The sequence below is a fragment of the Hylaeus volcanicus genome, chromosome 2 (genome assembly GCF_026283585.1).
Source record: "Hylaeus volcanicus isolate JK05 chromosome 2, UHH_iyHylVolc1.0_haploid, whole genome shotgun sequence".
In the NCBI taxonomy this organism is placed as follows: Eukaryota; Metazoa; Arthropoda; class Insecta; order Hymenoptera; family Colletidae; genus Hylaeus; species Hylaeus volcanicus.
The window spans coordinates 31,202,914-31,217,110 of NC_071977.1; the positions used below are offsets into that span (position 1 = coordinate 31,202,914).

The following is a 14,197-nucleotide window of genomic DNA, read 5'->3' on the forward strand; positions in this document are numbered from 1 at the left end:
TTTTCATCACGAGCCTGATTCGTGGTTTTCACCTTTGGCCCAAAATTTTCATCACGAGTCAGACTCGTGATTTTCAACTTTGGCCCAAAATTTTCATCACGAGTCAGACTCGTGATTTTCAACTTTGGTCCAAAATTTTCATAACGAGTCAGACTCGTGATTTTCAACTTTGGCCCAAAATTTTCATCACGAGTCAGACTTGTAAAAATAGTCCAAGGGGTTGAAGGAAATTCAATATTGAATTGAAGAAAATTTAATATTAAATTATTTAAAAATAACCTTAATATTAAGGTTTCCATAAGGATTTTGAAAGATTTCATTTGATCGCTCTTGGTACGTCAGCGTTAACATCGTAGGAAAACAAAGGAACGTGTACAACAGTCTACAACCGTCGCCCATGAAATGTCCTTTGCTTGTAAATCCATCGCACGGTATAGGAATAATAATACAATAATATCCAGCGTATGTACAAGGTCGATCCGTGAACAATCTGAAAATGCATTATGCGGGACAGTCCTTGATTTTGCACGCCTGTTCTCTACCCGCGATTTTCTTAAAAATGATATTCAGAATTTCAAGTATTTGTCCATTACCTGTAACAATCTATTCAAATCGAAATGCTCAACGAAAAAAAGAAGAAAGTAGTGCCTATGTTGTATCCTATCAATTCGAAAAAAAGATGGCCGCCCACTTTTAAACATCCTCTGGACACATTTCAGTCATAAAACTCTCCGAAACGTATCTCGGTACCTTTTACGCACGCTTAGAGACAGAAGATGTACATGTGTATATTGCGAAGCCTGTCACTTGGTAAACAATGCCACCACTCACCGAAATCGCAGTTATATTATGCCATCCCCCGGCGTGTTCGTAATTTCCGCCAAAGTGTCCGCTACGGTTTTCACTATGTAGACACGTTGCTCAGACTATTGGTCGGATCTACCGACGATTTAACCGCGGTGAACGGTCGCGCACAATAAACCACTTTCGTCTGACGAAACTTTCCACTAGCGATATCTCCACGAAGCATGGTAAGCTCGACGGGTACACGATCGGGCCACGGACTATGGGTCGTACACCTACGGCTCCTTTTCGATTCGAGTCATGGTGGAGATCCCAAGGACGCCAACATCAAGAACACAATGTGCGTGCACGCACAGGGTGTCCAAAAATGTCAGACACGACGTCTCCTGTCGACACTAAACCGACGACGTTCGTTCGCAACTATTAGGTTGTCCCAAAAGTTTCTTTCGCTTTATTAATAACTAACACATGCACAATAGTTTATGTTTTATGTTACATTACTGAATTGTGCACGATTCATTTTGCTCCATTACTGTTACAACATAAATATCTATGAAATTAGCAACTCGCGAAAGAAACTTTCGGGACGAACAGTCTCAAAGACGCGTTCTCTAATAAAATACAAAAATATTTTACGCGGAATTAAATTGAATAACGCGTGAACCAATCTATGTATAAGTCTACGCAGGTTTGGGGTTAACTTCCAAAATCCTCGTCGAGTTATTCAAAGTTCGACAAGTGATAATTTACAACGATGTTGACCGATGTTTCAGGCAATGAATGAAAGTTTCGCGCGAAGAATAAATATTATTTTCGGGTACGAAACACGAGGAAAATATTATTTTCGGTAACGGGGGTTGCCGACTGCGTTAATCGAGGAAAAGAGGAAATGAATTTATACATTTATTACCCAAACTTTTTCTATTTCGATATCCGAGTCGATTGGGAAATTTTCGTGGAGCAACGCTGAGATTGGAAAGTTCGAGATCGCGGAATGAATTTTGTTCGCACGCGAGAAATACGATCGAGGCATTGGAAATAATGGCGCGCCTTACGGGTCGGTATTCGAGGGTGAATCGTAGGTTTCGATAGGTAAACAAAGAACGGACGTGAACGGTTGGTTTATTTCGAGACAGATCGATATTTCGGATCTCTGGTTTTGATAAATCCTCCCTGTTGGCGCGTCGTGCGCGTTGGTAACGCGAAAGTGTTTGGCGAATACTTATGCAATCGTACCAGGCATTCCTGTGATTTCCAAATGCGAAAATTACGGTAGCAACGAGTCGACTGACCACCAGAGTGGAGAAACGATATACAGGGTGTCTCAAAATTGTTGGAAGTCATTGAAGAGGGTGGTCCGGGGAGTGATTTAAAACAACTTTTTCCTTAGCGAAAATGTTGTCCGAGGCTTCGTTGAGGAGATATTAACAGAAAACCCCGTCCAATCAGAGCGCGTAGCCTACGCTTCCGCGGCCGCTCCATCGACATCCTCGCGCTCTGATTGGTTGGGATTTTCTGTTAATATCTCCTTAACGAAGCCTCGGACAACATTTTCACTAAGGAAAAAGTTGTTTCAAATCACCCCCCGGACCACCTCTTGCAAGGACCTCCATTTTCGGGACACCCTGTATGGAACAGCTTTTGTTCTTAATATATCAAACACCACGTCACCTATACATTCGACAATTAATTAGGACTAATCGTAAGCGTTAACGAAATCGAACGTGTCGAAGGGTGTACCAAATGGACCCTGGTAATTTCGATACACCGTATATGTTGCAAACGTGTACCTGTGGATAATAGACACGTTCGATGGTTGATGACTAACTCACCCGGCTCAATGGCACGAAAACAACCTCGACTTTATGACTTCCGTCGTCTCGTTGTCAGGAAGGTCGTTGATCGACGAGATCATACATATCCTGACGATTCTCGAAATCTGATCTCATCATCTGGTGGAACTCGTTGTGTCCTCGTGCGTACATGAAATACTTTCTTCAAACGTGATTCACGTGCCGTGGGAAGTGCGCTTCGTGTTAGAAATTTGAATCCTGTGACGTATGAACGTCGTACCCAGCGATCAAGCGGTAAGTTGGATCGATTCGGTCGATAAAGAAGAGTTCCTTTTCCCGCGATCCAGTACATACCTTCCGGTTACCTCGAAATCCCGCGCGTTTTGCTCGTGCATCAGTGTAACCGTGCGATTCTTGTAAAGTCCGAACACGTGGATGTACTTGTATTATTATCGAGCATCGATGTTTAACCGAAGTACCTAGCTTCTTCCGAGGATATACAGCAGCTGACACTTTCTTTGCACTGTCCACAAGGTCGGTTCTACGATATCATGGAAAACTATCAATCTATTTGGAAGAGATTATACGTAACACTTCATCGCATCGAACACCTTCTTTTCCTGACACTGTTGGTAAAATATCGATGGAAATGGAAACGTAACTTTGACTTTTCGTAAATAATTTGTTGTCTCCTTTTCCACGAGTGCGGATTAACTGTATCTGGTATTGTTCTCGAGATCGAACACGTTTCGTTAAAAAGATGAGTGTTCGACAGTTCTTTGGAAACATGATGGATCAATGATTTATCATGCGTTCGAGATAAAGTATCGATAGCATCGTACGACCGCCGACAAGATATAAACAATCGGTGATATGGCTACGAGATATAGGATTAAAAGCTTAGAGGTGTAGGATGAAAGCAGGTAGGCTAACTTCAGGTATTATAAATCGAAGACACGTTAGTGTCTCCACTTATCAACTGGTTGTTCGCTAAAACAGGTAAATGTATGAACAGAACAGTATATATACGTATAAAGTACTGGCTACTTAAAGAAGGCAAACCAAAGGAAACGAAGACACAATTTAAAACAATTTCGTACTTCAAAAAGTATAATTTTTTCAATTTAGCGTAGATAAGTTACCTATTCATTTGATGACTTATCGTATTTAGCTTACGTCTTGCTACGCCTGATGGCGACACTAGCGCATTACCGACTGAAATATTCACTGTGATGTTAGTTCACCAGTTTGTCAACCAGGGATAGTGCACTTTCCTTAGTTTAACTTGTGTAAACAATTTGACAAGACTACACTATATAAAGAAAAGGTAAAGGTAAGTTTAACTTCTAAAAAATACAAACATTCGACACTTTCTGAATTGTATATATTGTGACCAATGCAATTTCAAAATCAAAGACACCACTGTTATTTATAAAAGGATATAGTGCAACAGATTTATTCCTTCGAATAATACATTTATGTTCAATGTATACATGCAATGCTTCATATAAAGACAAGCATCCTCGGTTACAAACAAACACGAGACACGACGACCGTAGACGTCTGCTCAATAATAACATTTTTTTTTTACGCCTACACTTTGACAGAGTGCGCATATACCTATCACGATTTAAAAATCACCTATTCGCGTAATTCGATAGTGAAAAATTAGCGAGCTCAACTTCGCCGGTTGAATTTAAAAAATTTGAAATCCTATTACTTCAAACGATTTAAAATTACACTGAATTTTTTTTCATGCACTTAAAACAAAAAACAAAAAGAAAAAAAAAGAAGGAAAATTGAAAGACTAGAATTTAACATAGATGGTCCAATCAAAAAATATATATATATCTTCATATAAAAAGTATACTTCGGCTGTGATATCTTACATTATTATAATATAGTGTTCCGTTACCCCCACTGATTTGATTAATTATTGACTTGTTTGATACCATTTTTCGATGAGCACAAATGGAGCAAGATATGCAAAATTATGGTAAATTTTAAATAATGAACATATATATATATATATAAATGATTGTAAAGCATAGCTGTAATAGCTGTTTTCGAATGTGTATTTGTATCTAAGAAAATAGACGTTGGACGTTTGTCGCAATTTCTGTTGGAAGTTCGGTATACATGGAGTTCCATTCGTTTGGAAAATCTCGCTGCGCTGATTTGACAAACTCCTTGACGAAACTCTTCGTCTCTGTATGAAAAATGTAAACGCATGCGTAATTCGATATAGTAGTGAAAATAATTTAAAAAAAAAGAAAATATTGCATAACATACCATCATCAGTAGCACTCTCCTCGTGTAATACACTGACCGCTACCTTGAGCAACATGTGCACATGCGGTTGTAAAACGGAATGACCAGCCTCGTATAATGTTAATATACTTTTAAAGACTGCCTTGTTCTCTTCGAAATCTTCTTTCAATGGCAATTGATTAACAAAAACTGGAAACACTTGGTCAAGTGGCAAAATGGAGTAATTAGCGATAATGAGTCGTGCAATTGCTCCGACGACGTTATCTCGAGCTCCCGCGTGAGTCTCTTTAGCGATCAAACTCGATAAAACTTGCAAAATATCAGGGTAATGACTATTGGATCAATGTTCAGAAATATTTTCGATTTCGCATGGTTTAAATATTATAAATATCGCATTATATAAATATATAAAACAACGCATTAAAAGGATACGAATAGACTGCATCTTTTCCATGCATAGCAAGTTCACCAATTCCATAGATTGCATTATTGCGAACCTCAGCGCTAGGATCATTCGTGAGTCTCAGCAATGTTGGGAGAAGCTGTGGTATAAAGGCTGTAACTGTATGTTTAAGTCCCGAGAAGCATTCTGAAATTGTACCAACCGCAAAGGATCTCTGCGCTTCGGACTTGTTCTTTTTCTGTAAATATTATTTAGTTATTAAATGCACGATTGCGATAGCTAGTATGCGATAATTAGTACAAGAAGAGTCGTACCAATCTCGCTAGAAGCATCGGCAACACGACTCGGAAATAAAGTGCAAAGTCTTCTGGAGCAATTATTTTTCCAAAATTAGATAATACATCACCCGCGCACTCTATCAATAATTCATCTTGTTCAGCTTCGGTCTCCATTTCTTCTGCGTCGTCTTCATCCTGACACGCCGTTTTACCTGCAATAAACAATATCATCCTGCATATATCGTTATTAAAATAGCAGAGATGTGATAAGCTTAGTTTTTTAAATACTCACCCGACATAACGTCTCTGACAGAATTCATTATAGCATCTTTATGGCCCTCTCCAACTAGAACATCTGTTTTTACTTCTTTCAAGAGTTCCGAATACGCATCCAGCCCGCTAATGGCTACTGTTCGTTCGTCGTCTAGTCTTATCAGTTCTGATAATTTTGGTACGTATACAGAGAGAGCTTTCAATAACGCTTCCTTTCCTTCGTTAGTATTTATTTTTGAGAAATTAATGCAAAACTGTAAAAGACCATCAATGGCAGCTTTACGAATATCTTCTTGTGGATAATTAATTAATTTAAAAGTTTCCTCGAAGGACTTCTGAAGATATGGCAGAAATGCATCTCTGCAATAATATTTTATATGTAGTTATAAATGTAAAAACTATATTATCTAATATATAAAATTAGTATACGTAAGAGAAATATCTTACTCCGTATTTTCGGCGATTTCCTTCAAGGCTAAAATTGCTTCTTCCTTTTCATCGATGTAGGCGTTTTCAACACGGTAACCTGCTATATCGTAATCATCATCATCTTCTTCGTTGTCCGTGTTCTCAATGTCTTCTTCATCGTTTTCGTTTTCACTTTCAGTGAAATCTTCGTAAACCGGAAAGGCAGAATTCTCGTCGTCCTTATAGTGTGGCTATAACAAAATAGAACGACACGATTGCAAAATATCATCGCGTTATTTATATTCTTTTTACAATTTACATACCACTATGCCTTCCGAGCTCTGTATGCTGATTATCATGTGTTCGATAATTTCTGGCAAAGCAGCCGCCATTTCCTTTTTCATTACGGTACTAATCGAGGCAAACAATCCATAGATGGACTTCTTCAAATCGGGATCTTGTGTTTCCTTCAGTAATTGCATTCCAAAATTGAGAGATCTAGCAGCCAAGGGTTCAAAATTTTTATTACCTATTGTTCTTGCAATCACTCCGAGAGTATCTGCAATATCGATCGATTTAAACAAAGTCCTTAAACGTTATCTAAAATTTAAGTAAACCTGTAGAAATACGAACCAACTGCTTGTACTTGAAGACACATGGTTTCTTCCGTTTGTTTTTCCGTAAGATAACTATCGAGAATAATAATGATCTTTTCGAAGTACGGCAATATGTGCTCCTTGCTGGCCAAGACAGCCGAACCGATAGCACTTAGAGAAAGTTCTCTAACGTGAACCGGAGTGTCGGCGTTCAGAATTTCGAAGAGCCTTTCCATTAAAGTTGGCAAATAGGGTAAGATACTTTCGTTCAAATTTTCACAGAACATTTCCAGTGCGTAAAACATACGATCGACCGACGGAGGCGCTTTCTTCTCTTGTTTAATGTGAGCACATATTTGACCGAGATACTCGAATAGTACAGGTAATAATTCGGATGAATATTGCGAAATGTCCGGCTGTAAATGTTCCGAAAATTGTCCAAGAGCGAAAAGAGCAGCGTTCCGTACTACAGGAATGGAATCCGTGATTCCTTGGCAAGTGCAACGTAAGAATGATTCCAGATATTTAGTTCGAATATATTCTGAACAACCCTCTGCTAACACCGCCATCGCTAAATAAGACGCTTTCTTTGCATATATGTCCGTTCCTTGAAGACTAGGTTCTATGTATTGCAACTAAAAAATGATATAGTAACGAGACATTAAATGTGTAAGTTTCTCTTACGGAGAAAACGATTAAAAGTGTATTAAATTATACCAATTGGGGAATTAATTTCTCTGGAGGTAAATTAAGTGCGAGTAAATCTAAAATTTGGGCAGCACAAGTTACAGGTGTATTGTCTTCGTTATCGGTAAAGTAAACTTCATCGTCTTCATCCTCGGGTTGCGTGGACATTAGAGTGAACAACATATCTATCAAATTATTGCAGAAAATTATATCTCTTTGCAAGAATAAAGAATTGTACGTGTTCGTTAATATTACTTACCTATTATGGGCTCAACAAGTTTATGTTTTATTATGGCTTTCTTTTTCGTTCTGGCTAACCAGCCGATAGAAACAACAGCTTTAACTCTAAGAGCATTATCTAAGGACTTATTATTAGCGATTGCAAGGCACATACTGACAAGAAGTTTGACATGAGGTGCTATCACAGCAATTGCATTTTCGCATAGTTCGTCTAGCAATTCGAAGCACTCGATAGCTTTATCTTCGTTAGTCGCGGTAAGAGACTGAATCGTGGCCATTACTTGTGGCATCATTTGATGGTAAGCGTTTACCATCTGCAAAAGTAATTCATTTATAAAAATGCTTAAGACTGGTTTTAATGAATTTACATTCATCACGTCAAACTTACCATTTGATTACCTTGAATTAATGGGATAAGGTTTAGCATTATTCGTAGAACATAATATGCTACAGGGTTTCCTAAATCTTGTAGACTGTTTAATGTTTGACCCAAAAGAACTGTGATTGATTCAGCATGTGCTTGGTATGCATCAGGGGCCATTTCTGTCATAACTGACAAAGTATAGGTTCCCAACTATAAAAAAAAGTTGTGTCAGAAAAATAATCACGGACATTAGAAATATTTAACAATTTCTTATATACCTCTTTCTCTGCCAAGTTTTCGCTGGTAACCAGTTGCTGAACAAATTGTAAAACTTCAGGCCACCCATTACTAGGCAATTCATGTTTTACAATTAAACCTATTAACTGTGCAATTGCATTCTTTACAAATTTTTCTGGTTCGTTAACCAGTGCCTGGAATAATATAAATTGTATGGTCTCTTTGAAGAATGTGATTTTGTAAATAATTTTTTTACCTGGAGAATCACAGTCTTAAATTCGCTGCGTATAGGTGGTGGTAATTGCAACCAGTGTTTTCCTTTACTGTAACGATTCTTAAGCAATACGGCTGCATATTGTCGTATCTGAAGATATATTCATGTTATGAAAGGTTTATGGATACACAGGTGGAATATTTATGCGATAGAAGTACAAACCTGGGGCTTTGGCGATGATACTATCAGTTGACATAGTGTTGGTATACTTTCTGGTTTTTTTACAGCTTCTCTGAGTTCTGCTGTTCCCTGGAAACATCATAACATAGTTGTACTCCATGTTAAACAAGAAGTAAAAATGATGGTGTTCCATCTTGGTTAGTGGACACAGCAAGGATTCACGATACGTTATATTACAATATGTCCCTGGATTATATAAAATATATAAGTCTCTATGTGTAGGTGATTGCCAGTTATATGCTAATAAATGAAAAGCACGGTTCGTCCTCGCTTTAGGCTTAAAGCTACCTGACATGCATATTAAAACATCGAAGTGCTAACGATAGGGAAAGGTCTACGAGCAGTATGTTATTTCGTTTATTTCACGAACGGAATATACAGGAAAAAAGGTATGATTTTATCAAACCTGCAACGTGGATACAGCGAATTAAATTTAATAGCATTTAAAATGGTTATCAGCCTACCCGAACACGTGTTTCGAACATCACAAAAATTTGTCCTAACTGTTAACTGTCACTTTTCCAGACATACCTGTTGTATCGTTGTGTTATCAGCTACAAGCAACTTCGATAGTATTTCCTCCATAACTGGATTTATATTAATAACAAAATACGTATTTAAGAGTACTTCCAAACGAAGCAGGGGCCCAGAAGTAGCCGGCTGTCTACTCAGTCTACTACCACCGCTGCTCTGACCTGTTGGTGACGTCCATATGATACTTAAACACGCAGGCGCGACATTATACGTATAAACAACGAATAAAATTTTATTTAGGATTCATTGTTTCGTCCTTAAAATTATTTTAATTGGCAGAGAAAGGAACATTTATGAGGGAATAGAATGGTTGAATTATTATAGATATATATTTTGGTATATTTCTCGACATATATTCTTTAAAGAGATATATTGTTGCCACGACCATAATTTTCTAAGTGCCTGTACAATCACGAAAAATAATAAATCATATAGATGACGTTCCAAGCGTAATTTTTAACGAGCGTGAAGTTTTATTTTATAGAAATGTAGCCTTCTTTTGTAAGCTTTTAAACTGGTATGGTTTCTCTTGTGAGTTCCCGCCATTTTCGGTTGAATAAATAGTCATCTAGCGGTGAAAGGGTCGAACTAATCTCGGAGTTTGACCAGCGCCACTATCGGGAAAACGCTCAAGTTTGTCCTCGAATAGTTCAAGCAGTCACCGCTAGAAGGCGCGATTTAGATGGTAATTACCGACACGATGGTAACTTACCGATGGGTGTCGGTAAATTACCACGAAAAAGCGCCATTTAGCTGTGCAAAAAGGAACTATTGAGGACAAACTTGAGCGTTTTCCCGGTAGAGGCGCTGATCATACTACGAAATTAGTTCGGTATGTTCACCGTTAGATGACGACACTAGTTTTCCGCGGGAAATTTGAATGTATTTTTATTGAATTAAATTGAAGTTCATTAGAAGCGTTTGTAAATACTATTGAGTAGTTTAAGAGTCTTTTTCGTATAAATTAATACATTAGTCGATGTATTTTTCGTTAGTGACTTGTCAAAAAATTTGTTTAACCGAGTTCTTATATGATCTGCTTATAGACAATATTGATCGTCCTAGGCGAATATATATTTTTATCGTAGAAAGTATACAAGTACATTCTTTTAATACTGTTTTAAATATTATTTAAATATTATTTTTGATTATAGAGACATATTATCATTGTATTTTTATCAATTATTCTTGAGCTTCACTGTTCCTCGTTCCCAACAGGAATCGGTTATTTATTGTAAAAGATTGCTTCCTTTGCAATACTAGTCCAGATTTTTTACTCTTCGTGTCTGTGCAGTGTAAGTCATGCAAGTCGTTTGTTCGCCTACCGACTCGCAACGTGTCGGGCAGTTTATTATTTTAGAGTGAACCCCTTCCTATTCCCCTCTGTTCCCCTTTCTCTATTCCTTGTTCACTTCTTTTTTCGGTTAAAAAAAAAAATGCCATAGCTTCCCGTCTTTCCATGAACGCTGCGTTGTGGAAATTTTTTGGATCGCTGTTAAAAGACTGAGTATCGATCGGAACGTTCTTCGATGTATAGCAAAAGCAGCGAAAAAAATTGTGAATGTAGTATTTTAATTAACGATGCTTTTTTTTATAGAAATTATTACCACTTTATTTTCGTTCATTTAACCCGAGTCTAAGCGCCTCTATCGGGGAATTTATTTAACCTCAAGCATATTCGTCGTCTTGTGCTCGAGCAGAAAACTCTGGAAAACTCTAATCAATGTCTAGTCAACCTTTGGTCTTGTACTTCGGTTGTCTTGGAAAATATTCCTCTAAATTTTTGAGCGAATGGTTACGCTAGAAAATAAACGAGTCTTCTGGCGTAAGACGAACAGACTTAGAATCTATCTCGAAAAAGGTATCGCAGAAACGCCTGTGCTCGACGAAGCACGGCCAGATAGCCTGTCAGCGACGTCATTGAGTGACTCCTCTTGCACCTCGTGCATATTCGTCGTCTGGTTTTACGTGCATTCCAGACGACTCGGTGGTAGTTCTTTCTGTACCGATTTAGTACCCGCCATCGTGCGCTGTTAAGAAAAATCGATCGAGATACCGACTTTCGCGAAGTAAAACGAAATATCTGAACTCTCGCTGTATTTAGAACTCGAATAAAGAGATACCGCAGCTGATATCCGTTTATTCGCGTTACAAAAGTACAAAAGTTAGGTTAAGAACGGCACACTTCAATTTTTCGATAATATTTAGACGAAGATGTTATGGCACAGGTCTCGTGGGAACAAAATTGAGTAAAATTGCAAATAATGTTTAGAATTTCAGAAAGTTCCATTGAATGTTTGAACATTTTTAGGTACAATTCGCATCGTGAAAAACGTTAATGCGCAATTTACGATCGAAGAGAAATTGAAGTAACACGAGGTTAGGTTAAGAACGGCTCACTTCAATTTTTCGATAATATTTAGACGAAGATGTTATGGCACAGGTCTCGTGGGAATAAAATTGAGTAAAATTGCAAATAATGTTTAGAATTTCAGAAAGTTCCATTGAATGTTTGAACATTTTTAGGTACAATTCGCATCGTTATTATTGGTAGAGAGGAAACCCGGTGAAAAACGTTAATGCGCAATTAACGTTGGTGATGAATCCTTTTCGTGCGAGCCGACGACACGTGTGATCCGCCATTACACATGGCGTTTTGAAATTTATTACATAAGCAATCGTGCCTCTCGACTCTTTGGGTCGGGTTGGAACATCAAAAAGAACTGTACGGATACAGACCTAAGTACCTAGGTACAAAATTTGAATACTTTAAATAATCTATTACGTACTATTTAACGAATTGAGAATTGAAAACTGAATATACTGCCAATAATAATAATGATAATACATTTACAGAGGGACGTGAACCTAATCTATTACAAAATATGTTCCTTTTGATATTATGCAACCTATAATGGCAGACTGAACGCAGTGTGGCTGATTCATTCGTGAATTTCTCAACTTTTTTCCTTGACCGCGATAATGAGATCTGGACGCGCTGTCATCAGGCTATTTCAGGACATGACGGAACCAATTATTTAGCGGACTGTCCGCGCGGAGGTGCAACACGTGATTTATAGGATTCACAAAGGAACCGCGGCACTGTTTGAACACGTGACAGAAAGAATTCCATGTTGCTCGAATAAGTGTATCCTGGCGATGGTCGAAAGGAACCACCGTCATTTTTATGGCAGGGACCTAGCAACAAGCTGTTCCAATAGTAATCTGTCGCAGACGACTCGGCCCGGTAGCTGTACCCTCGGCGACCGTATTATCTTCTTTATAACCAAAAAAGGACTCGGGGTTGCTCCCAAGTTCCTCGAAGGAACCAGCGGACTCTTTGGAGTTCAGATTTTTTTTATTTTCCCCTCTTGTTTTTTTACAAGAGGAGAAAAGTTCAAGTCCGAGTTCAAGTTTTTAATATGGAATATCTTTCAGGACGACGTTTTCTTCGTATTTTCTCTGAAAATTGATCGGATCGACCAGCACGTTTATTTTGAAGTACGGACAGGAAGCAAGTAGGAAAATTGGCGAACGGCTTTCCATGCAAGCTGGGACGAAGATCACGTTGCTCGAGTTGACTCCAAGCTCCAAACTGTCTGATGAGCAAGAGGAGTTCCTAGAACCCGCTCGTGGGCTATAGCCGGGCACCGGAGAAAGAACTTTCCTTATCAACAATCGCTTCGTTGTCACCGCAAAACCGTCGCGACGTTCCAAAGCGTTCAACCTTGTGGCGTCTCTGTAGCTACGATTAACTTGGACAAAAGAAAACAACGTCGTTGTTTTAGATTTCATAATGCGTTGATAATTGAGACATTTACTCTGTACTCGTTCGGTATTTTACAGTGCATGATTAACACCGTTATCAATGTTGCGTAAGGAGACCGTCTACGCTATTGAAGCAACAAACATCGATTTCTATTTTTTTTTCTTTTTTTTTTTAGCAAAGAACGTTTTAATACTACAGAACTTGGTTCGCGGCGGAAGACTTAAATTAATGATAACATTTATCGATAGCTATAAATATAAATAAGAAGTCGGTGCGCGTGGTTGTCGAAGGCGCTGGACTAAAAGATACTTCTCCACGAATTGTACAATGGTAACAGAGTAGAACAGGGTTGAAAGTAAAAGATTAAAGAAAGATCTCACTTTTTAAATAACTTTACGTAGTTTTAAATCGTTACTTTCAAACGTGGCCTACCCCGCGCTTCGACCAACCCTCGAGCACGCAACGTTGTTTCTTTACAACTTCTATACACACACACACACATACGCGCACATGCATCCTGTCGATTAACCGTTTGCGGTTCAAGAGACTCTGAAGGGCCAATCGAGGTCCATTCGTGACAGAATCACTGTAACGCGTGACCCACGGGGGTGTTTATTCATCGCACTCGATTATTTTTAAAGTTCAATCGACACTCGGCTTTCGATAATAGTACGTCGTTTCTACGCGTTAGGCTCGTAGCGTTCTCACATGCTGTACTTGATCTGATCGTAGTACATCGTCGACGAGGGCGTCGTAGTGGCCGTGTGATGAATGTTCGACGACACCGCGCCAGGTATGTTCGATATACTCAAACCGCCGATGTTGCTCAAGTTCAACGAGCCCAGCGAGCCCAACGAGCTCAAGGTCACGGATCCAGCGGGGTGGCCGAAGTACGACGGTTTCCGGTCGATCAGCCCGCCCCCGGAACTGTTCGAATTCGAATTCGAGCAGGACATTTTTATTCCTGTAACAGAAAAAGGATCGTTGCAAGAAAGTGACCTCGAGGGAATTCGTGCATCGGTAGGGGTAGAAAAGGATCGGTGCAAGAAGATGACCTCGAGAAAATTCTTGATATATAAAAGTTAA

General features: G+C 38.7%; 2 protein-coding genes and 1 long non-coding RNA gene across 3 annotated transcripts in view; 1 reads left to right on the top strand and 2 right to left on the bottom strand.

Annotated features, from left to right (window-relative positions):
- Nucleotides 1-4,037: 4,037 nt before the first annotated feature.
- Nucleotides 4,038-9,724, bottom strand: LOC128873021 (importin-4-like). Its single transcript, XM_054116299.1, has 15 exons — nucleotides 9,340-9,724; nucleotides 8,791-8,877; nucleotides 8,611-8,718; nucleotides 8,396-8,548; nucleotides 8,142-8,327; nucleotides 7,773-8,067; nucleotides 7,544-7,698; nucleotides 6,864-7,461; nucleotides 6,554-6,789; nucleotides 6,270-6,481; nucleotides 5,842-6,182; nucleotides 5,586-5,761; nucleotides 5,301-5,509; nucleotides 4,890-5,200; nucleotides 4,038-4,806 (listed from the first exon to the last, which is right to left on the bottom strand). The coding sequence occupies exons 1-15, from the start codon at nucleotides 9,391-9,393 to the stop codon at nucleotides 4,682-4,684; spliced, it is 3,246 nt and encodes a 1,081-aa protein (XP_053972274.1). The 5' UTR covers nucleotides 9,394-9,724; the 3' UTR covers nucleotides 4,038-4,681.
- LOC128873022 (uncharacterized) lies at nucleotides 8,838-9,473 on the top strand. Its single transcript, XR_008456299.1, has 3 exons — nucleotides 8,838-8,945; nucleotides 9,031-9,197; nucleotides 9,334-9,473. It is a non-coding gene; the product is annotated as an uncharacterized LOC128873022 (long non-coding RNA).
- A 2,483-nt stretch (nucleotides 9,725-12,207) lies between the features above and the next one.
- The window catches only part of LOC128872348 (forkhead box protein A4-A-like), a 5,815-nt gene continuing 3,825 nt past the window's right edge, over nucleotides 12,208-14,197 (bottom strand). Inside the window, exon 2 of the mRNA XM_054114956.1 lies at nucleotides 12,208-14,075. Coding sequence (XP_053970931.1) covers nucleotides 13,816-14,075 — 260 coding nt within the window. The 3' untranslated portion in view covers nucleotides 12,208-13,815. The remainder of the gene's footprint in view (nucleotides 14,076-14,197) is intronic.